Source organism: Marmota marmota, unplaced genomic scaffold (assembly GCF_001458135.2).
Source record: "Marmota marmota marmota unplaced genomic scaffold, marMar, whole genome shotgun sequence".
Lineage (NCBI taxonomy): Eukaryota > Metazoa > Chordata > Mammalia > Rodentia > Sciuridae > Marmota > Marmota marmota.
The window spans coordinates 33,451,790-33,479,700 of record NW_026000174.1 but is presented as its reverse complement, the minus strand read 5'-3'; the positions used below and the strand labels follow the sequence as shown (position 1 = coordinate 33,479,700).

Here is a 27,911-nt window from a genome sequence, read left to right as displayed (position 1 = left end):
ATGGAAAGGGTCTTACCCAAAGTCATAAAACTAGTAATATCAAAGCTGAAGCTTGAATGCAGGCCTTCCAATATTTAGTTTCTACTCTTTTCATAATCCCCATCATCGCTCATTCCCTTATACAGGTCAATTCTTGAGGAAAAGTACAGCTGACACCCATTATCAATACACCACAAGCAATTATGTAGCTGCTTTGACTCTGTTGGCACCAGTTAAAACAAAGAGCAAGGTAAATGCCAGAGAAGTTAACATTTGTTAAAAAACGTTCAAAAACATCTACAAAACTCAGCATGAGGAGGACTTCAAAGGGAAGAGTAGCTGTCCATCCTGAACTGGAGATTCTCCTTCACAGAAATCGCCTGATACACACAGAAAGGTTTTTTGATCACTTGTGTGATAATTCCAAGTCACGAGGCAGTAGTGGTTAGTAAAAACATTGCTACGGTCTGAGTTGACATGCAAAAGTTACGTGAAATATTCTGTGAAATAAACATGATCAAAGAAGGAGAATGTCAGAATGACGTTCATACATTCCTTTTAAAGCATCTGCTAAAAAAGTTTTAACTATAAGACTGAAAGGGACCTTTAAAAATAAAGTTTTGAAAACCAGACAAAATTTTAATGCTCCAAATGATTGTGAATGTGTATTTCAGTCAAAAATAAACAAAACCAAAAAATGAACAATTCAGTGCTTCTTAATCATAGTAGGGACTATGGAGGAAGAGATAAAAGACCATGTTTATTGGCTTCAAAGGGGTAAGTGCTTAATGAAACTTCTAAAAGTCAATTTACAATATAGTATCCTCTCAGATGATGAAACCAAGGCCCAGAGATGTAAAATGACTTGCCCGAGGCCACATAGCATGCTAGTCTGAAGTAAAGTGTCTCTAGAGTAATTGATGTCAAACTCTTTCCTTTCTACCCCATTCCCTTTGCCAAACATTCGGCCATCATCATGAATGTTGATCCAAATTATTTACTTAATATATACATAGTGGCACTGTTTCTGAATGAATAATCCAAAGGATTACTTCCAGAGGCCAGCATCTGAGTTTATTATCATATGTTAATATATATTCCATAATATTACCATCCTTGTATTAGAAATGAATTTAGAAGAGACAAAATGAATAGGTACCCTTGTTAGTAGCATGTCCTAGTTGCACAAGGTGAGACCCCACCAGAAAGCATCCTGACGTCCTTTCTCTGAGGCCACATGCATTGGTTCCTAGATGCCCAGTGTGATACCTTAGCCCATGATCCACTGGGTTCCAAGACAATCTCCTAATGTCAGAAGATGTTCTCGAATAGTCTTTTCTCCCAAGCTGAGCTGCACAGCCCACCAATACCCACCAATTACCGGTTGCTGAGTGGCCCACTTAGGAACCATGACAGGATGACAGCATTACTTCTGTGCATTGCACACCTAGTCCTTGCTTTTCTTTTAGCTACAAGAACAAAGTCAATTGATTTCAAAACCCCCAAAGAACATACCACCAGCCAACAAATGTGAAATACTAACCTTCTTACAAGACCCTGGGGGTGTTTGGGGACCAATACTATAATGTGTTTGTTCTCTGTATTAAAAAGTCAGGGCTGTAACATTCTTTTCTTTTCTGAATGATTTATCAACAGCAGGGAAAAAAGAGATGTAAGAATAAAGAGGGGGGGAAAACAAAACAAAACAAAACAAAACAAGGCTCATTCAGATCTCTGGTTGCTTAGTGATTTCATGGCCCTGGCTCTATAGAGTTGCTACACTGGCCCTATAGAATTCAGTGTGAAGGCCTTGTTATCAGTATTGGGACATGGGCACTGCATTTTCTGCATGCTGAGTGTGAAATACCCCTTCCTGAATTCCCTTCCTCTTCTAAAAGGAATGCTCTCCTAGTAATGGCTAGGGCCACTAAAGCCTTGCTTTCTATTTAGAGGAAAAATGAAGTAACACCCTAATTATCCAGCGGCTGACTTCTATCATCCCCACACCTTGGGAAGACAGCCTTGACCCAGAATCTGTGAGTATCTGAGGCCATACACCCCATGTACTTTCTTCTACAGGAGAATAATAGAGATGTTTATAAGAGAGAGAAGGGCTCATTGGAGTTGAATGATTTAACAAGCTCCTTTATTTAATCCTGAATCACCAATTCTATGACTGAAATCTTGTTCTGTAACTTAATAAGTAAAACAAAATAAAGAAATGATGCTTAAAATTATCTGGGAAACTCTCTTATGGGGTCCTTTCATATTCATTGATGCTGGAGAAATTAGACCTACTACAAACACTTAAGAATAATAGTTGTTATGTTACTTTCCAGCTTACAGCATATGCTTTCTTTCTCATCAGTCTTTCCCAACATCTTTGTGAAATAATTACTATCTGTATTTTTTAAATGATAGAACCAAGTCTCAGAAAAGCCAACTGACTTGCCTGAGACAGGTTGGAATCAGACCTGCTGATTGTATATTCCATTCATTTACTGACCCCACAGCCCCGCATGCAGCTATTCCAGATAGACGCCTGCCCAACTCCTTGCCTTTTCCCATGTCTTTGTTTCATGTCTCCTCTTCAATAAAGTTGCACTCCTGCTATCCCTACACCCCATCTCCCCTCCCTCAATTTATATTTCTCAATGCATATCAACTTCTGGCGCACTGTCTATTCACCTGCTTATTGTCTGACTCCCCAGATGGAACATAAGCCACTTAAGGTTGTGTCTGTTTTGTTTCCTAAATAGATCCCTAGAATAAACCTGATGCATACTAGATTAAATAAACCTGATGCATTCTAGATTCCCGGAAGATATTTGTCTGATAAATGAGTAGAAAAAATAATGAATTAGGAAGCCACTATCTGAGCTAAACACAAGTTGATACTTGATATATGTTAGAGATGGGAGAAAAGCAATGATAACACATTTCTAAAGTAGACTTAAGAAGAGACCTTTCTCCCATGGTATTTTTAAAGAATTTTACTGTGCTAAAATAAACACAAAATTTGCCATCTTAACCATTTTAAGTGTACAATTTAGTGGTATTAAGCACATTTATATTGCTGGGCAACCATAATAATCCTTCATCCCTAGAACTCCTTTTATATCATAAACTTGCAACTCTACCCATTAAAAAATAAATTCCCAGGCCTGCCTCCTTCCAGCCTATGATAACCACCATCCTATCTTTTTTATTAATGTAGAATTTTATTTATTTTAATTTGTTTTAATTAGTTACATATGACAGTACAATGACCTTGACATATCATACATTTGAATCAGATGGCTTATAATTTTTCATTTTTCTGAGTATACAGGTTGCAGAATCACATTGGTCATGCAGTCACGTATATACACACAGTAATAATAATGTCTATCTTCTATCTCTATGAATTCAATTACTCCAGCTACTCCACATGAGTAGACCATATAATATTGTGTGTGTGTGACCAGTTTATTTCACTTAACATTCTCAAGTTTCATCCATGTTGTAGCATATTTCAGAATTTTCTTCCTTTTCAACACTAAATAATAACATCCACTGTAAATCTATGCCACATTTTGCTTATCCATTTATCTCTTGGTAAACACTTGAGATTCGTCCATGTTTTTTTGTTTTTCTATTGTAAAAAAAAATATGGAGATGAATATCAGTGTGCAAATATCACTTCAAGACCCTGATTTCAATTGTTTGAGTGGATATGTCAGAAGTGAATTTGCCAGATCATAGGACACTTCTTCTATTTGACTGTTTCTCTATGTTTAATGTTTTGTGGAAATGCCAAACCATTTTCCACAGTGACTACACTATTTTTCATTACCCCCAAGAGTGCACAAGCATTCTGATTCCTCACAATCTCACCAAAACTGTGACTTTGTTTTATAGTTTTTTCCGTGTCATTCATTTAATATATCATTAGTTAGGTTCAGGCATAAATCATTACACACAGATGAGGCAAATATGAAAGGTGAAGAAAACAAAATTCAGAGAGAAAAACTATAATTATGCACCAAAGACTGGAGAATCAAGAAGGAAATGGAGCTGGGAAAGGAGACGAAATAAAATAAATTGTTTTAAAATAGAGGTGCGACAAATTCAAAATTCGGGCTGCTTTCAGAAGTACACATGACAACATAGGAGTGCTATTTAGTGACTTGTCCATTTTCTAAATCCTAAAAATAGATAGGAGGTATTATTTTCTGGCCTCCCTTATACTTGGTTCTAAAGCTGTGAGCTGCTCAAACCTGCCCCTCACCCCACTCCCCCCAAAAAAAAGAAAGGAAAGAAAAGAAACAGAGTTTGCTTGAGGCTAAGGAGAGCAGTCTAGGGTGTATCTTCACTTAATTCCCTCCTCTGCACTTTCCACTGCTCAGCCTGGGTACTGTGGCTGAATATTTAGTGCCACAAACTATCTGGCTGAATCAATAATAGTCCTCTGATCCTCTCTCACATTGATGGGTAAGGATGACGTCTGTCTTTTCTGATCAATGCCACATTTTTATTATAACCAAGTCAAATAGACCACCTGCTAGGGGAAAAATAGCTCTCCTAATAGGAAAATACCCTCAGGTTTTTGACAATCCATAAGCAAGATTTCCCCAGGCACATTTCTTCAACAGTTCATTACAATTCAGAAATCAAAAGACTTTCATTTGAAGATGTTTTCTGATGCCTTACATCCCAGCTATTTGAAACTCCCATTACTTCAATGCTTTCCCTATATTCAACTTACAAATCAGAATGGAAAAAATTAGTGCCAAGAGCAAAAAAAAAAAAAAAAAAGAAAAAAGAAAAAAGAAAAAAAAGATATCCAGGAGATAAATTTAAAGAATAAAGAACTCAATAAAAAATATAATTATTCAACATTGTCCTGGAAGCTCTAGCCAAAGCAATTACAGAAGAAAGAAATTAAAGGGATACAAATAGAAAAAGAAGAACACAAACTATCACTGTTTGCTGACGTGATTCTATACTTAGAGGATATAAAAAATTCCACCAAAAAACTTCTAGAATAAATGAATTCAGCAAAGTAGCAAGATATAAAATTAACACCCATAAATCAAATGCATTCCTATTCATCAGTGATAAATCCACTGAAAGAAATATTAGGAAAACTACCTTATTTTCAATAGCCTAAAAAAAATTCGAGATTCAATCTAATAAAAGAGGAGAAAAGCCTATACAATAAAAACTACAAAACACTAAAGAAAGAAACTGAAGAAGACTTTAGAAGATGGAAAGATCTCCCATGCTCTTGGATAGGCAGAATTAACACAAATAGTCATACTAATAAAAGTGTTATATGGATTTAATGCAATTACAATAAAAATTCTAGTCTATTTCTATGATAGTTTTCATAGAAATAGAAAAAGCAATCATGCAATTCATTTGGAAAAATAAGAGACCCAGAATAGCCAAAATAATCCTTAGCAAGAAAAGTGAAGCAGGAGGCATCACAAGAAACAACTTAAAGTATACTACAGAGCCATAGTAACAAAAATGGCATGGTACTGACATCAAAGCAGATATGTAGGTCAATGGTACAGGATATAAAACACAGAGACAAACCCACATAAATACAGTTATCTCCTACTAGACAAACGTGCCAAAAACATATATTGGAAAAATATAGCCTCTTCAACAAATGGTGCTGGAAAAACTGGAAATCCATATGTAGCAAAATGAAATTAAACACCTATTACCCAGCATAATAATTAAGTCAAAGTAGATCAAGGACTTAGGCATTTGAACAGAGACTCTGCACCTAATAGAAGAAAAAGTAGGCCCAAAATCTCCCTCATGTTGGCTTAGGAACAACTTCCTTAAAAAAGACTTTTAAAGTGCAAGAAGTAAAATCAATAATCAATAAATAGGATGAAATCAAACTAAACAGCTTCTTCACAGCAAATGAAACAATCAATAATATTAAAAAAGAGCTTATAGAATGGGAGAAATTCTTTACCACACATACCTCAGATAGAGCATTAATCTCCAGGATATATAAAGAAACCAAAAAAGTTAATACCAAAAAACCAAATAACCCAATTAATAAATGAGCTAAGGAACTGAACAAATGAAGCAATACAATTGATCAACAAATATATGAAAAAATGTTTAACATCTCTAGCAATTAGAGAAATGCAAATCAAAACTACACTGAGATTCTATTTCACACCAGTCAGAATAGCAAATATCAAGAATGCAAGCAACAATAAATGTTGGTGAGGATGTTGGGAAAAAGGTACACTCACACATTGCTGGTAGGACTGCAAATTGGTGCAGCCACCATAGGAAGCAGTATGGAGATTCCTCAGAAAACTTGGAATGGAACCACCATTTGCCCCAGTTATCCCACTCGTAGGTTTATACACAAAGAACTTAAAATCAGCATACTACAGTGACGCAGCCCCATCAATGTTAACAGCAGCTCAATTCACAATATCTAAACTATGGAACAACCTAGGTGCCCTTTAACACAAAATTGTAGTATATATACACAATGGAATATTACTCAGGCTTAAAGAACAAAATTAGGGCATTTGCCAGTGAATGAATGGAACTGGAAAATATCATTTTAAGCAAAATAAACCAATCCCAAAGAACAAAAAACAAATGTTTTCTCTGATATGTGGATGGTAATTCACAATGAAGGGTAGGGCTCCAGGGAAGAATGCAGATACTTTAGATTACACAGAGGGGAATGAGGGAGGGGAGAGGGTATGAGGTAGGAATGATAATAGAATGAATTAGACATTATAAAGATATATACATATATATATTTTTACATGACCTGTGTAACTCTACATCATGTACAACAAGAACAATGAAGTTATACTCCATTTATGTATGATGTATCAAAATGCACTGTATTTTCATGTATAACTAATTAGAATATATATGTGTATATATATATATGAGGAAAAATGCATCATTATCTAATTAGAACTAATTAGATCAAATATATATAAATATATGTATATATATATGAAAAAAATGAATCATTATCAAGGCAGGGGCACCACTATTAGATACATGCTTTCATGAACAATTATGTGGGGTCCTTACAACCTCACAGAATTTGTTAAGATTAAACGACTTAGTATATCTTACTTTTTTATAAAATGTTTCTAAATGAACAGAAAAACTATAACTCTTCCCTCTCCATGAATCCCCAAGTATGTGTATTTCCTGCACTGGGCTAGCCTGAGCATTGTTCTGTGACTCACTCTTCATCCAAACAGGGATGAAAGGATGACCATCATGAGAGAGAGAGAAAAATGCACATATCTGATAGGCAAAGATGGTAAAGACAGAAAGGCAACAGGAGACCAAGAGGCAATGGATATTTATACTTCTCTAAGTGTTGAAATGCTATTGATGATTTTTATTTTCTTCTCCTTCTTTTGAATTTCTTAATGTTACTACAGTATTTATATATTACTTTTATAATAAAATATTTTGTGGTTTATTAAACTTGCTGTTTTCTTTGCACCTCTCTCTGTGTGCTGCACATTACCTCTAAGAATTTTTCCTGAGCACCAACAAACCCATTCTGGTGTCCACTTAGACCAAGTGTCCAGCCTTTCATCCATCTCTTGAAAACAGCTTGTCCCATGACCACCCCTAAGGACTAGCCAGATACCAGCAGGGCTGATAAATGCCAAAGTTGTTCACAGTTCAAGGGACTTCCCTTCTCAGGGCACAAACAACTTTGTAAAGGGAGTCTACAGATCATATTCCAAAGGGCCTGTTCTACAACAACTCACAAACTCATAGCTCCAAAAAATGTCCTTTAAATAAAGGCACATATTCCTGGATAGCTACAAACCCTCTTGTGAAGTTTACTTCACATTAGTCTCCTTAACCCGTCAGCCAAAAACACCTCACTGAAGGTTCTTGTTCCAGAGAATCTGTACTTCATCTTCAGAGACTGGGTTTTTCAAGGCAAGCCACTTATCAAGTGTATCCAAGATGCCTTAATGTCTTTTAAAATATTTCAGGAGATTTTTGATGAGAAGGGGGAGAGGGTAATTTGGTTTACAGGTCTTAGGGTTTCCATGTTGAGCATCACCTGTGAGCCTGTTATTGGGTGGAGCTCCTTCATATGTTTAAATCTGAAAAGTTGACCTTCTCTTTCAAGGCTGTCAATGAAGGCATGAAATGCTTAAGGAATATGCCCAAGATCCCAAAGCTTTTAAGTCCATGCAGAGCCATACATTAAATATAGATTCTCTGTGTCCCAAGCCCCATGTTCTTTTATTTCCTTCTAACAATTGCTATTGCTTTCTTAGTACATACTGCATCAGGATTCTAATGGTGTCTTCAAAAGAGCTCCAACGATTATGATATGTGCATGTATGAATACAACCCAATGCATTCCACTTTTATATAGAACTATAATGCACAGTTAAAAATAAATAAATAAACAAATAAATAAATAGAAAGAAGACCACTGATAGAGTAGAAGAAGGGAATCATAGAGTAGAAGAAGGGAATCAGAAAGGAGAGGAGGGCAAAAGGAAGAAACGCGGACTGAAAGGGAGCTAATGATGTTATATGCATTTATGAACATGTCAAAATGAACCTCATTATTATTTATAACTATAATTCACCAATAGAAACATTTTAAAAGTGCTCCAATGGAGGTTATATTTGAATCTCAGGCAGGCATGTGAGTTCTTAAACCTGCTTCACCACTTTTTGTCCTATGGATAAAGACAAGTTCCTTAATTTTGCTGCACCTCAAGTTAGATTCCTGGCCTGTACATTAGAGATAGTAATGACTAGGATTTATTAAACATTTAATCTGTGCTGAGCATTTTTCCAAGCATTTTACAAATATTTTCTTATTCACTTCTTGCAAGATTCTAGGAGGAAGATGAGTCTCTTTCCCTGAAGTCAATTCAGGTTGATGCTGCTAATAAATGTCCAAGTTGGGGCAGGAATCCAGGCCTGTCTGACTCAGAGCCTCTGTTCTTTTCACTTCTACACAGTACCTCCAGGTTGCATTGCAGATCAACAAATACAAAGATGGACCCATTTCTAAAGCAGCATGCACCTTATTACTTCTCAGTGCTCTGACTCTTGCTCCCTCCCTATATCAAACCCAGACTCTCAGGCACCCTGTGGGAAGGTGGAAAGCACAGTCCCTTTGCCACTTAGTAATTAATATCCTCTTTTAATCTGGTACCAGTGCTCTTTCCCATATCATTTATTGCCCGTATCTCACAATTTAGCACTCAGTTATATGCTCTATAAAATTATTCTCCTTAAATGTAAATTTTATGTCTCCCAAAGAAACCATAAAGTCCTAGAGGTCAGGAACCATATCTTACAAAATCACAGAATTAGAAAAGTAATAGTTTGTAAAATTACTCTTATTTTTTTTAAGAAGCTGAATTCTTTTTAAAAGACACCTTATTTGTAATTCCAAATCCTTTACCTGAAAACAACTGAGCTAAGGAAAAAAAAAAAAAAAAACTCACACTTGACCAGGTGACATTCATTTGATGAGCTGGTGGCAGGGGAAAAATGAGAATCCACGTTGGCTTATTCTCATTAGTTGTCATTTTCTTGCGGAAAATCTGGGGTTTTTTTTTTTTTGGTTTCTGCCTAGTATCTCTCTTTGTCTTGGCTCTGGTGCAGAAAAATCTGGATCAACTGCCTTAATTCTGGAACTCTGCTAGAGCTTATGAGAGATAGTGGTAGGACCTGACCAGCAGATCACTTATCAGGTGCTCAAAAGGTGAAAACAGCACCTGCAATGATCTGTTTGCATTCCCCCTAATATTCATATATTGAAACCCTAATGCCTGAATCACTTGTATTAGGAGGAAAGGATTTGGGGAGATAATTAGGTCATTAATCTCCCTCTAAAAAAGTCCCCAGAGAGATCCCTCACCCCTTCCACCATGTGAAGACACAGATGCCATCTATGAGGAATAGGCCCTCAGGAGACATTGAATCTGCTGGCACTTTGATCTCGAACTTCCCAGGCACCAGAACTGTGAGACACAATTTAGGTTGTTTATAAACCACTCAGATATGACATTCTGTTATAGCAAAGTGAATGGACTAAGACAACATCGTAATTGCAAGTGTCCTTCAGTTGCCGTGTTGGCCATTCAAATCCTCCAGGAACTTGATAAAGCACAGCCATTGCTTTTAATCTCCTTAGCTCAGACCCATAATCTATGTCACTGAACATGAAAGCCATTAGCACTATCAAGTCATAAACACTTATTATATTTTTAATTTAGTGGGATAACACTTTGGAGACTTTGAGGGGGAAAAAACTCAATGTCACCTTAACCCAGTAGTTTTGTGGTTTTTAATACTGTATCAATGATTATTGATAATAAAACATAATGCGTGTTTTATTCCATAGAAATTTTTGAAAATACATAAACATGTAAAGAAAAGGTATCAGGTATGAACATTTACTCAGTTGCCCTCTGCTTCATGTTAATCTGGGGTAGGGAACACTCCCTGTTCTGTTTCTATTTGTCTGTATATGTGTTTGTGTATGTGTATCTTTCCATAATATTTATTGATTATTTTAATTGGAAAATAAAATATATACTGGCTTAAATCTTATCATGCTATATGGTGAGAATTTTCCATTGACATTGAATAGTCATTATTTGAAATAGTCATTATTTATTTTACTGACTATTCAATGACTTTATTTTAATATGCATTTTATTCCACTATATGGATAAGCTATAATTTATTAAAAATCTGTACTAGTGCATATTTAGACTGCTTACAGTTATTTTTTTTTACAAATAATAAATAAGTGGTGACAATGAAAAGAAAATCTTCTGATGTAAATAATTGTGACTGTTTCCCTGGGATAAATTTCTATAAGTACTTCTAAGGCTTTTTATATACACTGTTTAATTAACCTCAAGAAAGGTAATATGCTTTACATTCCCATCAGCAGTGTATAAAAGCACCTATTGCCTGAACCATCTCTTGAAATGCATGATCGACATCTATGTAAATATGTCAATATATCCACATACTGATAGGCACAAACAGAGTTAGTATAACTGGTATTTCTTTAATTGTTATTTTATTTTATTTTTTGGTACCAGGGACTGAACCCAGAGGGGCTTAGCCACTGAGCCACATTGCCATCCCTTTTTATGTTTTAAGACAGGGTCTCAATAAGATCTTAGGGCCTTGCTAAGTTGCTGAGGCTGGCTTTGAACTCATGATCCTCCTGCCTCTGCCTCCCAAGCCACTGGGATTACAGGCATGAGCCACTGAGCCCAGCTTAATTAGCATTTCTTTTCAATACTCCTAAGCTTGAAAAATATTTTTAAATCTTTGGATATACTCTAATACACACTGTCAATTGCCCATACAACTATACACACAAACACACACACACACTCTCTCTCTCTCTCTCTCTCTCTCTCTTCTTTTCCTCCTTCTCTTTCTCTTCTTTCTCTTCTTCTTGATATATCTTGATTCAAGGTAAATATAATTATCTCTCCAACATATATTTTATGAATAGATATACCAAATTATTATTATTTTTTTTTTGCCAGAGACATGGAAAGAAATGTACTGGGATGTGTCTTGAGATAGTTATCCTTGGTCTTAAAAAAGGATTATAAAAAGAGAATTCTCTTTTCTCTTATGAATTTGGGACATGGTTAAGCACAGATTTAATGTTAAGAGTTGTTTTCACAATTGTGAGACCTTGAAGAGAGCAAGGTCAATTTCCAAACTATCATGCTAAAAATAAGAAAGTAAAATGTTGGAAAGAAACTACATCACTGAAAATGTCATGGAGCAGATGAATTAACTGATTCTGGAAAAATTACCCTTCTGTAGTCTGTCTATCATAAGAACAAATTTTTCATTCAAGTTAGTTGAGTCATTAATTGTTGTTGTTCTGTTTTTTTAATTCTTGAAGCTAAAACCACCTGAATTAACCAGAATTAATGAATTATACACACTGTGTTACTATGTCCTTTAACAACTCTCTGAGGTGGATACTGACAAAGAAGCAGAGAATTTAAATTGTTTTTCAATTCATAGAGTTAATAAGTGGTAGAGTTAAAAGTTGCAGCCAGTAGAATTTATACAATAATTTTTTTAAAAAAATGGAGATTTAATTCTGACCCAAGAATAGGTAGAATAAATTCTCAATTGCCTTAGAAATAGAAAACAAAATCCTAGGACACATCACTATAATTTGGAATAGCCTGGAAATAACTATATATGTGTGCATGTACCCTAACTTTAAGGTGGAAGAAAAAAATACAGAACAGGATCCTAAGATGTTAAAGAGCAAAGTCCACTTATTACATGGCCCAAATGTGGATATGGTTGGGCTGCAGACTCACCTTTACAATTTTTTGCTAAATCATTCTTAATCAAACTCCTACTTTACATGAAAAGCTTAATTGTCATTCTGAATGCACAACTCCAATAAGAGAATGTACAAAAACATTAACAAGTCTTTCTTGATGAATTTGGGTCAAGGACAACATAGTATTTAAATAGGTTTGTGCACAAACACCTGGGAACAAACTCTACCATTTTTCCTGGTTGTTCTACAGCAGTAGATGTATTCTGATTCTTTATAATATACATTAGAATAAAAAGGAATCTCCACCTACACCCAAAAAAGAAGCCAAACACAGGACACTTTCTTTAGATTTATTTTTGTCATAAAATTTCAAGGTAAACACCCTATGATATCCTAAGATATATTTACTGTTTTAATAAACCTCAGCATTATTTTAAATATTGCTCTCTCCAGTACTACATATAAAAAAATTAAATCAATCTGAAAAACTAAACTTTCTATGAATTGTCTTCTTCAATCCCTCTTTAGGGGAGGTCTCTTAACTTTATTTTCTCCCTTTATTGACTGATTATTTTCACTGTGTGCTGAATAGATCAGCCCAGTCACAAAGCTGTTTGTGCAACTAAGGTAACTTTTTTTATTTTTTGCATACATCAGCCTTCCCCTCCTTTCACTTCCCTCTACCTAATCCAAGGTAATGCTATTCTCTTTTTTTTTTTTTTTTGCATTACAATTCTTAATACACATATATACCATAAACAAATACCGAATGTTTTCTCTGATATAAGGAGGTTGACTCATAGTGGGACTGGGAGGGAGAGCATGGGAGGGGAATAGATGAATTCTAGATAGGGAAGAGGGGGTGGGAGGGAAAGGGAGGGGGCAGGGGGTTAGCAAAGATGGTGGAATGTGATGAACATCATTATACAAAGTACATATATGAAGACTTGAATAGGGTGTCAACTAAGGAACTTTCTGTAATTTCTTCAGTTCAACTTGATGACTGATTCTGGGCTCCTATTCATCTGTGAAGATGCCTTGATCAATTTTTGCACTCGTCATCTCTATCAGATTGTGTCATGGCTCTGGAGGATTCCAAAGAGTCAAGGCATTGGCAGAGAAGGAGTGGCCTGACCCTGGCCCGGGGAGCATGCAGACCACCAAGAAAAGCCCCTTTCATCTTAAGGGCTCCTCCATGCACTGCCTCAGCCTAGCCCCAGTTGGAGATTCAGCATCTCCCACCAGCAGAGACTTCCACAGCTTACACATTCCAGAGTGCACCTCCGGATGCAGGGCTTTTCCTCCAAGAAACATCCAAGTCTCAGCTTTCATTACCTCCCAGCTCCATGTCTCCCACTACCAGTTTAAGATTCTTCTTTTCTAGTCTTCAATATAGCAGCCAATTTTTCTCTCATTCCCTTTTTTTTAATAAGTTGTAGTTGGACACAATACCTTTATTTTATTTATTGATTTTTTTTTAATGTGGTGCTGAGGATCGAAAACAGGGCCTCACATGTGCTAGGCGAGTGCTCTACCACTGAGCCACAACCCCAGCCTTCTCATTACTCTTTAATATTTTCCCTATACTCCAACCCTCTCTGTTCCATGCTAAAGCAATGAGTCTCAAAATTGACTGCACATTGGAATCACCTAGATGTTTGAGCAAAACTCCCACGGCTTGATGGCAATCCTAAACCAAAGGAAATTAAAATCTCCAAGGACAGGTTCCAAGCATCACTTTGTTGTTTTAGTTAATCTCAAGTGAGGATTGACCATGCCTGCCTTAATGGATCAGGATTTTGGAATCCTGTTTTTGGTACAGTCACATTCCTTTTCTGGGGATAGAATAAGAAGGAGGTTAAACTACCTCCTTAAAAATAAAAATTAAAAAAAAAGAGTGAAATACCAACCAAACAAATCCAAACAAAGGAAAAAATATCTCATAACTATCATCAGACCTTCTAGGTTGATGCTTTGTTATTTCATCAACCCTGGGTCATGAACATATTGCAGAGAACTCACCTAAAATTTCTAACAGCTAACTAATACATCCAGATGTTGAAGGAAGATATCTTCCTTCAACTTTTCTTATTCAATATGTCAATAAATTTAATGTATCTGGCATCTTTAATAAACCTCAACATGTAGTTCTGCATTCCATAAATCACTTGACACAGCATGTTTTAAAGTAAAATAGTCTATAGGCCCATAACCTGCTTCATTATTATAATTATGTCACCTGCTCTGAGACTGAAAGCCAAGCAATGACCAGCAACTTGTCCCTTACTGCTAAGAGACTGCCAAAAAAAAAAAAAAAAAAAGCAAGCACATGGTATGTGCTGAAAAGATAAGGATAATCAGTGGATAATTTATGACCTTGTTCTACCAAATGGGAAAATGTCCTATTTTAGCTCCATTTCATATGTCTATGCTCAGTGAGAAAACATTCAGTATCTCATATTTGAAAATGCTTTGTTATTTCATCAACCCTGGGTCACGAGCATATTGCAGAGAACTCACCTAAAATTTCTAACAGCTAACTTTCACTCCCAAGGTATTTAAAAAGTTACCTAACCTCTTTTCATTAAAGGATGCTTAATTCAAGCCATTAAGTTAATAGGCTATTATTATCTAACTCTTTACACTTGCTCTATTTCAAACATACACTTCCTTCAAGGTTTCTTCAGTGCCAATATCAAGAAAATAAAAACCCTTTTAGCAAGCTAATAGAAATCACATGAGATATTTGTTATCTCACTTTTCGCCTTTTATGTCTTACCTTCATGGGAAGTTTTTGGCATAAAAATGAATGCTAGCCATTACTGTCAAGCACCTGTCTTATTGCTGCATGCTTTTGTTGTAAATCACAAGTATCCTCCTTTAAAACTGCCTGTGTATCTAATGATAACATCTTATCAAACAGCCAAAAAAAAATACCCAAGGAGTTTAACTGGGAATAAATGAAAGTCAGAGGCCAATAAATCAAGCAGGCTGACCGTCCAATAATCAAAAGACTGTGGGAAAAAGAAAAGCCACCCCCCGACACACACAAAACCCCAATCAGGCCTCCTCCATTTTCAGCATTCATAAAAGAGCAACTGAGGCATCTCTTACAGGAGATAAAATGATGGAGACTCACGTACAAATTGCACAGCCAAAAGCTTCCTCCAGTGTCAGAGGCAAATGTTTTAGATTTCACCCTTCAAAAGGCCAAGAGAAACTTTCACAAACAAAAAGTACAAGCTTCATATAAAATGCATGGTCATGTCAGGGAGCCCTAAGTCCCCAAGGCAATGATTAAATTATTGCACACTTTTAAGTTCTAGATAATTATTCTCAGTGCTAAATTCTGAGAGCTTTCTTATTCCATAGATATGAATTTTTCTTAATTTTAACCAAAAAAAATGAATAAAAGCTAAAGTTTCTTTTCCGTTCACTGCATTGCCTTTCTCTTCCAGCTTTATGTTCAGCATCTGCTCTCAAGTACAGTCTTCTGAAAATTGGCAATCAGCTGTTGTTGGCAGCTTAGAATTGGGAAAAACAGTTTTGGGACTCCTTTTTTAGAATTTTTCAAGGATTAACCTCCACAGAGAGTTAAGCATCTGATACTTACTTAAACTCTGTTACGACTTTGCAGGATTGATTTGACAAAGGAAGAGTATTTGATGATGAGTGGACATTTGAGTTTTCTCATTTGAAGATGATGTTTCATTAGCCATGAACCCCATGGGCATAGAGGTCATTTGTCCCTAATCTTGGGGCCTACATTTTCTAACACTCATGACAAACACAAATTGCATACTGAGTATGTGCATGAAGTAATCAATGCATAAATGAATGTATCAAACAAACATACAATAAACCACCAAAGCTGATATCTCTTCTTTAACTCTAGGATCACCAATTTCTGGTTGAATGAAATTTTTCAGTATGACTACTGACTTCTAAGAATTGAGTGTCAAAGCTAAATGACATATATAACAGTAGCAGAAAAACAGATATGACATTGACATAATGGAAAACTAACAGTGAACCGCAACAGCAGGTATTAATTGATTTGGGACAGAAACTACAATAATCTTTGGAAATAAGGAAAGTCAATGATGGAAATTTCTTCCAGAAAATTTTCATCTGGAAATGAAATACCTAGGAAAAAATATATCTACTATATACCTAATTTGTCACATTGTAACCATGAATAACCATTTCAGAAAAGTTTTATTTGCCAATAAAAAATGGCAGAAATTAGAGTGGGGACAGGATATGACTTGGAGAAGAGAACACATTTGGCCTAACAGGCTTATTTCCTGGACATTTGTTACGGTTTAGATATGAAGTGTTCCCCAAAATCTCATTTGTGAGACAATACAAGGAAGTTTAGAGGTGAAACGATTGGGTCATGAGAACATTAACCTAATCCATGCATTAATCCTCTGATAGGGATTAACTAGATGGTAACTACACGCAGGTAGGATGTGGCTGGATAAGTTGGGTCACTGGGAGTATACCTTTGGGGTTTGTATTTTGTCCATGGTGAGGGGAGCTTTCTGCTTTCTGGTGCCATGACCTGAGCTGCTCTCTTCCACCACACCCTTCTGCCATGATGTTCTACCCCACCTTAGGCCCAGAGCAATGGAGCCAGCTATCTACAGGTAGAAACCTCTGAAACTGTGAGCTCCAAATTAATTTTTCCTCCTCTCAAATGTTTCTTGTTGGGTATTTTAGTTATAGCAGGAAAAAAATTGATTAAAGTAATACCAAAGTTAATGTGAGGATTCCAGAGACTCAAGTATATTACTATATACTTATATTATTATATATAAGTGTCTAATGGAGTTCCTTGAATTGGGTCTAAGAGGAAAAATGACGTCCTGGAAGAAAGCTCATCATTTGCACTATTCTCTTCTATCCATACCCCCACTGTAAATTCTAACCCAATACAGACATTACCTGCCAATAAGCTCCAGTAAATTCCAATAACTTCTCTTGACTTTCAAGAATAAACATACAGAAATTCCAAATACCCCATCTTTGCAATCAAGGATCCTTTTCTTACTGAATTTTGTTTATTCTTCCATCATAGTACTTAATACACCATGCTTAGTATTGTGATTATTTTTAATCTACATTCCCTATCATATTGCCAAATTGATATTGACAGAAGATTGACCCGCAGCTTTGCACGTCAAAAGAACTTCCTTTCTTGAGGATCTGTGCAGTATCAGTCATGACATTCATTAGCACCACTCATCTACTACTTCTGGTTCTCCACCAAAACAGGTGGTACAGCTGCATTTCCTCATTCCTGTGTGGGTAAATGGTACTAGTGACCAGTCAGGGAAATATGTGTCACTCCCTGGGCAGAACATGCAATGGCTGGTGGAGGACCCTCCAGGCTCTCTTTTCCCTGTCTTAGTGACTGGCAATGTTCACCATACTGACTAATCCATTAGATTGTATTCCATAGTAATTATAAACAGAACACCTCTGTTGATCAGTGGTAGACAAATAGCATAAGAAATAAAACTTTATTTTAAGTCACTCTTATTGAGGCTTGTCTATTACTATAAAACATCTTATGCTGGCTGATGTAAGCACCATGTTAAATATTTTCACATGTATCATACCAGTGAAGTTCACAAGGACCTGTAGGTATGACATGTATGAGAAATATTTTACAAACGAGTTTGTCAAAGGTCAATTAGGTTTATTCATTCTTTCACTCAACTAATATTAACTGGATACTGTTCTGTGCCAAGCAATGTCCTAAATAGTCAAGATACAATAGGAAACAAAATGAAAATGGTCCCTGCTCTGAGTTTACATTCTAATAGGAAGGGACAAATAAAAAATCACTTATAAATTAAAAACAAAAACACTTTATATAGTGATAAGTAACATGGAGAGAATTGAAATCAGGTGTTATGACAGAAAAAATACTTATATTGATTGACAAAAGCCTTTTTGAGTTGATCATTTTTAGGCTGAGATCTAAATGACAAAAAAAATCTCCTATTCTGATATCATGCTAAAAAGACATTAAATCAGGGGCAACAGTTCATACATAGGAACTAATGCAGAAACAAGCTTATTTAATGGAGAAGACAAGGGTCATGTCATAAATGGCAAGGAGGGAAATGATATAAGATGAAACTGGACAGGAAGAGAGAAGAATCACACAGGGTTATACATCAAAATAAGAGGTACGGATTTGATTTTCTATCTAATGAAATACACATGAGTGTTTTAAGCATATTTGTATAACTTCTGTTTTTAAAAATTTGCTCTGGTTGATATGTGAAGAATGCATTACAGAGGAGCAAGCTTGGTAACCACTGGAAAAGTCTACTAGGGGTAATATAGGATGTGGACAGACCAGGGACATAGTATGAAGGGTAGAGTTAATAAGACTGGTGAATTGCTTTAAAGTGGAAGGGTAATCAACTATCGCCCCTAGGGAGGAAATGGAACCAATATAACCCTGTTTTGTATCTTGAAAATCTGCACATATGGTACTTTCATTTGCTGAGATGGGAAAAATTGGAAGAGGAGGAGGTTTGCAGAAGTGGAAGGAAATTAAGGGTTTTGTCTTATACATATTAAGTATAAAATGCATTCTTAAACGTCTATCCTTTGATGTCAAGTTGAATATATGATTCAGAAGCTCAGTATGAAGATGTTAACTGGAGATAGAAATTAGTAGTTACTGATATTGAGATGCAGTTAGAGTCGTAAAGTTGATGAAGGCATCGAAAATAATAATAATTTTATATATATATATATATATATATATATATATATATATATATATATATGAATGGGACGAGGACAGAGACCTATGGCACCCTAAACCTTTCAAAGGTCAGCAGAGAAAACAGTGCTGATCCAGAAACACTAGGCAGGAGTGGCCAGTGAGACAGAAAGAAAAGTTGGAAACAGGACCTCACAGAAGCCAAGAGAAGAATGTGTTTCAAAGAAGAAAGTGTGTTAAATGCTGTGCCAACTGCTTCTGAGATGAGAACATTAGATTTAGCAAAAGGAACTTCTTGAGGACCCTGACAAATACGGTCTCTTTGTAAGGTCAGGGTGGAAGTATAAGGTGAGTGAAGGCAAATGAGAATGACACCCACAGACAGACTAATTCCTGCTGTGCAGAGAAGCAGAAAAAAATGTAGCAGTGAGTCGCTTGGAAGGAACCTGGAATCCAAGGAGTGCTTTGGGATGAAGAAGATCTTCTCTGCTGTATGACCCGAGGAAGTCCAAAGTCCCCATTATAATTTATGAAATTCCTGAAAAGAGGCAGTGACAAAAGATATGCAGTATGGTTAAGTAAGTGTGTGGCAGTGGGAGTCAAGGGGCATTAGGAGGGACAGAGACGGTCCCACTATGATGGCTCCTCTGCCTCCTCCATCCCAACATCCTGCGTGACAGGTGCCATTTCTGTTGTCTACCAGGTGAACATGTGTCCTAGTGTTGGGGGCAGTGCTACCCAGCAGTAGGGGAAGGTGGACTCGCTGAGGATTTCAGGGTCATGAGGAAGATTAACACAGCATGTTGTATAGCAAATAGTGGATAAGCCACACATGAAACATTGCTGCTCTTTTAAAAACCTTCCATCTCTCCTCCCACAGCAGCCTGCTTTCTCCTTCTGATTCCTTCCTCTCCTCTCTATCTAATTTTCTTTCTTCTGCAATTTCTAACTTTGCTATTCCCTCTCAGGCAAAACACACATGCACACATACACAACAAAACAAAAGTATATGTTTATAACATAGACTTTTTTTCCCCTTCAGGGTCATTTACTTTTTTGTGTGTATGAGGATGGGTGCACTTTTGCCTTTTATTCCAAAAAACATAGTTCACTCTATATAAGAAATTCTGGAGCCATTTCCTAAGATAGTACATTTTCCATCTCATTCCATATACAAACTACCAGGCAGAACATCTGACTTTAATAGGAATTTAGCAAGTAACAACTTGCTTCCCCCTTCCTCAATGAAAACTTAAGAGCAGAAGCGACGTTCTGATATAATTTCAACAAGGCCCTCCATACAATAGGGTTGTCCTTAAGGTTTCCTTAGTTATGAGCTGTTGTGTCTGGAGGAGACGCACTGGCTTCTTCTAATCTTATGGTTAAAATAAGTTACGAGCTCTGTATACTATTAAGAATAGAGTGATAGTCACCTATAACATCTGAGGTTTTTACATCATGTTTGTTTAGAGGTCCAAAAGAACTTTAAACCTTTAAAAAAATTAGATCTCAGCATGCTAAGTTTATAAAACTTTTCATGTTTTCCTAGGAATTTTTAATTATGCTATGTATAAGACTGTTAAATTGCATTTGGTTTATGTATCCTCAGAAACCTTTATCAATCTGAGCTCTCCATTCCCTTCACCTGGAGAAGAACAACTTGTAAACATACAATCAATGACAAAGGAATTTAGACATATGTGTTTCCATAATTTTTGTAACTTTTTGCACTTCTGTAAAGCTCATTTAGAAAAATTAAGAAAAGTGGCATTACTTTATGATTAAAGAATGTAATTTTTATATGCCAATATCATTAGGACAGAAAGAAAGATGCAGAAGTTAGGAAAAGGTACAACATGACTGAAACCATGAGTTCAAGAAGTCCTTTATGTGTATAGGTGGCAGTTGGGCATTTGAATTCATTTAATCCAAGAGAATAAAGACTGGAATCTTTTAATAGCCCAAACCAATGTAAGGTTGATACCTGCAGATACATAATTAAAAAATACTTTGCAACTATAAACCAGGTACTCCACAAAGCCAGCACAACTCACACAGAGACAGTGACTGTCTTTGGCATTACAGTTAGTTCCAGCCACAGGGACATAGTGAGAAGAGATGGGACACTGAAAATAAGCAAATATAACCTTGACTGGTTCCCATGTCTATTCCCTGACCATGAGATACTCCTGCCACCCTTTCCAATTTAATACTTATCTTTCCCAAAGTACATGTTCTTAATATAAAAAAAAATAGTTCTCCTTGTGATGGAAAGAAAATGGTTTGATAGTTTCTATTTTTAGCACTGATACCTTTAAGTACTTCAGTATTACCAAAGGCAACTAGGACTTCAATTCCAATTCCAAATAACATTCCCATGCAAGTGTACTCACACAAACAGGCAGAAATACTGGGAGTGGAAATAAATCATGCAAATAAAATTTCTGTTATTATTATATTTTTCTCAAAAAGGCGAGGGTGAAATAATGAAAGCAAATTATTTAAGGAAAACAATACTTTGTGCACCAGGAGCTAAATGCAACACAAATATGGTGTAAAGAAGGGATAAATTAGGGGGAAATGCTTCTTAATTCTCACCTGTACAAGAAAAGTCATCCACACGAATGTATCCTGGGACACAGTCACAGCGATATAACCCCGGCAGGTTGACACACACAGTATTGGCATGACAATAATGCATCTTAGCTGCACATTCATCAATATCTGATGGGGAAAAAAAAAGAAGCAATATCATGGTTACTCAAATAATTGAACCAGAGTGTAATCATCTTACAATAAAGTTACAAAAGGTGAATGTCCAATGAAGTCAGGAGGAAAAGCAAGATGTATTAAACACAAAAACTTAAGTGCAAATTCAGCTGAGACATGAGATCCTGTCCTAAGCTGAAAGTATTTCGTAAAAAGACACATGGTGAGACAGAAGAGTTAAGAACCCTGGAAGTATGAACACAGAATCAATTATTAATTTCCCACCAAGGAGGATGCTCAATTTAAACGTCCAAACTCAAGGAGTTCTGTGCCCATGAAGTTGATACCAATTAATATTTATTGGGCATCCATGGTACACGGTACAGCTTTTATCAGAGAGATCAAGGGAATCCAGCTGCTCTCTGCTATGTGTCTTACTAAGACATGCTTTAATCCTTCTGTTACAAAATGATGCTGTAGCCAGTTTCTCTTGTGTTGTACTGTGGATACGGACAGCAGCTGTTTCTCATGCAAATTAATGTCTTTCATCCCTTGACCTGGAGATCTCTCCCATGTGATAGAATAATGGGCTGATTCAACAAAATATATTGTTCTCTTTGGAAGGGAGGTCAGATCATCTTCTGCTTTCTCATAAAAGATCATGGTGTGGATTAAAATAACCTCTACCCGTAAGTACAGAGTTTGGCCTCTTCTATAGATTGTGTTTTTAAAAATTGATTTATGTTCATCTTACTCAAGCTGCTTATAGTTGATGGTGTGAGAGAGGAAGGGATTTGAGTGCAGCATGGGAATCCAAAATAGAAAATATGGTCTCTAGCTCTGGTTCTGATTGTTAGTGGCTAATGACTTGCATTTAACTAGTCCAAGCCCCCAATACCTCATCACTTTGTCCTAAGAGTCAGTTCTGAACTTAATGCTTAAAATCCAGTGAGGCAGACAAAATGCTTTGTATCTTTAAAGGAATTACCTAATTTGATTCATATGCAGTTCAAGAACAAAGTACAAATACTCCCCCCATTTTAAAGTCGAGGCACAGAGGCACATGCCTGTAATCCCAGTGGCTGAGGAGACTGAAAAAAGGAGCACTGGATTTCAAAACTAGACTCAACAATTTACCAAGGCCCTAAGCAACTCAGAAAGACCCTGTCTCTAGATAAAATATTAAAAAAGGACTAGGGATGTGGCTCAGTGGTTAAGTGCCCCTGGGTTCAATCCCCAGTAAAAATAAATAAATAAAAAGTCTAGACAACAGATTCAGAGAAGTTAAATCTCTGACAAAAAGTCATCCCATTGAAACATACTGGACCTGGGATTTGAACTCAGAAGTTGACCTCTTATTCATCAAGATTTATTTCATGACATCACCTTGAAAATGGTAACTAGTTAAACACAGTGTTTCCATTAAGATAATCACTGATATCCTAAAGCCCTTAATGTGCAGAAGCCAAGAATAAATATGGCTACTCTGAGTCACTAGAAAACCCATTTTTCTACTTATTTTTTAAAGAAAAGTAGGTTGATTTATTTCCTAGTAAAACACCCTAGAATAACATCATATTCTTTTTTGTGCTAAAGACCTGTCAGCCTATAAATAAAAGTTATTGCTGGGTAATTGAGGTCCAAAGAGAAGACCCACAGTTAACAAGATTCCCATAACCATATTATAAGAACAAAACACTAGAAATTAATGAAATAACTCAGGCAGTCACCAGCTTTCTGTGTGCCAGTCTCCATCTCAGAGTTGCTTCTTAGTAGAGTAATGTGCTTCACATTAAGATTCTAAAAGTGATGTTACTATTGTTGATTATAAGGTCTTTGGTATGACTAAAGGAGTGTGGAGGAATGAATTCATGAAAGTGACAAGTTGAGAACACCAAGGGAAGACATGTATTGGAAAATGTTGGGTGGCATAGCATCAAATATTACCAGTTTTCCTACTTCTTCACACATAGTACCACTGTACTTCCCCACCCTCTTCTCATTTAAACCTGGCTGTATGTCTGATCATAAAATATGAATGAAAGTGCATCATTTCTAGGAGAAAAGATAGAGCCAGCTTATGGCTTACCACAGTGTCTTGTTTCGTGGAAGCACAGAGATGGAGACTCTTTCAGCCTGGGTCCCTGAATGAGAAGCAGGCCACCAGATAAGCATGATGACCATGCTGCATGACTTAGATGGATGTCCTGGTTGGTTTAAGCCACTAAGACTCCCTTGACTAGCACAGAGGACAACTGTGAAAAGAATCTCAAAGAAAAGGACTGTGAAGTTTGATCTTAGAACACAAACAGGGATTTACCAGGTAGATAATGAGGGTGGGCATTTGTATTTTGGGATTGACTAACTTCACTTAGCATTATCATCCTGTCCAATACCATCCATTTACCTGCAAATGCCATGATTTTGTTCTTTTTTAATGCTGAGTAAAATGAATGTTTTCTCTGATATAAGGGGGGGTGACTTATAATGGGGTAGGGAGGGAGAGCATGGGAGGATTAGATTAATTCTAGATAGGGAAGAGGGGTGGGAGGGAAAGGGAGGGGGCAGGGGATTAGCAAGATGGTGGAATATGATGGTCATCATTATACAAAGTACATGTATGAAGACTTGAATTGGTTGTCAACATGCCTTATATACAGAGATATGAAAAATTGTGGTATATATGTGCATTAAGAATTGTAATGCAAAAAAAACAAAGTACATGTATAATGGCATAAATTGGTGTGAACATACTTTATATACAAAGATACAAAAAATTGTGCTCTATATGTCTAATAAGAATTGTAATGCATTCCACTGTTGTCATGTATTTTTAAAAAAATAATAAAATCAATTTTAAAAAAAGAGAGAGAATGAGGGTGGAAATCCAGAGGTGATATTCTAGTGGCTAAAGTTTTGTCTCCGTTAAATTAGGAAGGGAAGAGAACTCCTGAATTTCAAAGAACACCAATCAGCCACCTACAAATCCCTGACCTGGTGTGATGAATACAATGACATCCTGGACCTCACAGCCTAGCAGGACCCTGAGCAAAACCTGTCATCATTGCACCAAGGATGGGAAATCTCTTAACAAGGGGATTCGACCTCCTCAAAGAGGTCAGAGAAGGATTCTCTAAGGAAGCAGTGCTTCATCTGAGACCTGAGATAGACGGTGAAACAGATAAGCAGGAAAGAAAAAACATTCCAGAGAAGAATGCCTGAGAAGACTTAGTTACAAGAAGAAGCATCATCTACCTGAAATGAATCTGGAAAGGTAAGCTTAGGCCAGATCCCGTCAGGCCTTGTGGGCCATGTGAAGGAACTCAGACTTTAATCAGGGTAGTGACACCATCCAATTTCTGTTTTTAAAATATCACTATAGCTGTAGTAAAGAAAATTGATTGGAGCAGGGCAAGCTGAAGGCTAAATTACGTTGGTATTTTACTCACAGAGACACAGTCATGCTGAAGTCCTGCTCACTCTTCTGGGATGCCCAGCCATTCTTTAAGATGAGAAACTAGCCTGGACTTGCCTTAGAGGCAATTCAATCTTCACCCTAGGCCACAGCTGACAACCAGACTGCTCACTATAATGAATGTTTCCCTGTCATAGACCCTGGTCAACTCCTCCCAGAGGAATCTTCTGGCTCATTTCCCTTAGGCCACCATGCAACTTCTGGGAGACCTCCACGTCATGTGGCTTTGAAGGAGTGACTTGACTTAATATTCTTATTTTGACCAAACAGCCCAAGCTATCTCTCTGTTTCAAATGTCTTTAATGCTTTGAATTAAAAATATTTCCAACAGACAAGGGGACGGTTAGAAAACTCCAGTCAGGATTTCTCACATCGATTTAATCCAATCCTTGCTCTTCACAAGTGCTCCAGGACCCCACGGCCATACATCCCTGCTATTCTGCAGATATGTCTTAGAGTAGGCTTCTGTTCTCAGTTCATACTGTTTGTAATTTTGGCTCATGCAAGTCTTATAATTACTTAGTATAGAAAAACACAGCAACAACATAAATCCAAAAAGCTGAAAAATGTACCACCAGAAAATTAAACTACTACAAACTTAACCTTCATTACTTACCCATCCTGTAACCAACACATATCTAAATTACCTTGAGATAAATGGTGGGGTGTGGGGGAGCAAAGTGAGCTCATCCAGCTGAGTCTCTTGAGATGAAATGATGGAAGAAAGAATAGAATTCACAACTTCTATGACTTCGGGATTTGGATGGGGCATGGGATGGTGACAAGCTTGCCAAAATAAAAATCATCTCTCCAACCTCAGGGAAAGACATAACCTAGCAGAGAGTTTCAATAGGACTCAAGAGTGCTTCAAAAGGAAATCTGATTATAAAGAGAATCAAAACAGAATTACCATCTTCAGAGAGCTGGGATATCCTGAGAAAACAATCTCAAGAAAGAGCACACAACTGAGATTTTTAGAATGAGCTGAGGACAAATTTTGCTTTTATATTCAAGGAAAAACAAAAGGCTCTGAAAGGTAATGAATAATTATACAATAGAACAGAACAAAAATCATAACTCCCTATTGAAAGAATGAACCAACATTCAGAGAGTGAAAATGAGTAGACCCAACACTGAGGACTCTAACCACAGGCCTGCAGTGTGGTCTGGCCTTTGTCCGGGTGGTGGCTGTGCGCTGTCTAAAGTAATCCTTTGAAGCCATGGTCTCTCCAAATGTGATAGTCACCCCAAAGCAAGGAGGCCAAGCCTGAGGCTGAATCTCAGGGTGAATGTTGAACATATTCAAGTCCAGGTTCAAGTCGGAGGTCTGAATCAGCCCCGACAGCTTTTCTGGGAAGAACCATTTAAATGGATATCTGTGGATGGATATAAAAAGCACCTCTTTGGGTACAGGGTGCTACTATGCTGAAAAAAAGAGGCTACATAGAACATGCCTCATAGGATAAAGCTGGAAATTCCTCTGGCACTTGGTAAACATTCTATGTCTTTGTTTTTACATATCAAGACACCACATTAGGTACTCTACAGGGAGCACCCTGTCCTTCTACTTATTTTTTTTTTATTATTGGTTGTTCAAAACATTATTCTTGATTACTCTAGGAGGTAGGGATCCACATACCATTATGATTAAAGTAAAGCACAGGGATTATTAGATCACTTTCCCAAGGCACAGAATCAGTCAGCATAACAGCCTGGATCTGGAGTCAAGTTGTTGGACTCCGAAGTTGGCATTATTTTCATGGTGTCAGTTTTAACACTTCGTAACATTTCAACACTATGACTGTGTTCGATTTCTCTGAGCTTCAGAGATGTGTGGAAACAAACAGCTCTCCAAAATCGGTGCCTATGTGCAATGCTGTTCATGACATTTGTTCTGGTTTTACACTCTGTTAAAATGGCAACACTGCCCCATGCGTCCCTGCTTCCTTGGTTCTTTTAAATCAAATTCTAACATTTTCACACTTTAAGCTCCAGTGACTCAAGACCCCAAAACTGGTGGATGCCTTCTGCTTCCAGCTGGAACACACAGTTTGATACGGCCTCTACTTCCGTTGCTGAACACTACCGAGTACCCTCTATAGGATCAGAAATTAGTAACCAAGAGGCCTGGCTGTTTTATATTACTATCAAATATTGTTAAAGAAACATCCACAAACCTTATTGCAATATCTATCAGTTCAAGTATAATGGGACTTAAATTGTGATTCATTCATATAAATTGCTTGTCACCTTTGGAACATTAGAGCTCATCTTCTGGTGGTCTTTTGAGGTAATAAAAAGTACATGATTTATGTTCCCAGGCTAGAGAAGCAGCTTTTTTTTTTCATTTTCAAAAGGTAAACTTATGGACTTTAAAATGAAACTTGATGTGGCATAATGGTTTTCTACATACCACCAGCCTCCATCTGCATGTGAGTTGAAAACAAATGCAGACAAACTCCAGCCATCATTGTTATTGAATTAGAATGCAGGGTCTGGATGGTAAACAGAAGATTGAATTAGAGTCCAGGGTCTGGGCAGCAAATAGAAGTAGATGCAAAACACGATCTTAATAACGTAAGCTATCCAGACTTATTTTGCAAGAATGTTCTAGAAATAGACCAGGAAGGGTTAGATCCAGGAAGAGAATGAAT

The 27,911-nt window shown here is 36.8% G+C and overlaps 1 protein-coding gene across 2 annotated transcripts in view; it reads right to left on the bottom strand.

Annotated features, from left to right (window-relative positions):
• Nell1 (neural EGFL like 1) overlaps nt 1-27,911 on the bottom strand; it is an 801,023-nt gene that overhangs the window by 386,254 nt on the left and 386,858 nt on the right. For both annotated transcript variants that reach the window (XM_048788493.1, XM_048788492.1), the window contains exon 13: nt 21,672-21,797. In XM_048788493.1, the coding sequence (XP_048644450.1) occupies nt 21,672-21,797 (126 nt within the window). The remainder of the gene's footprint in view (nt 1-21,671; nt 21,798-27,911) is intronic.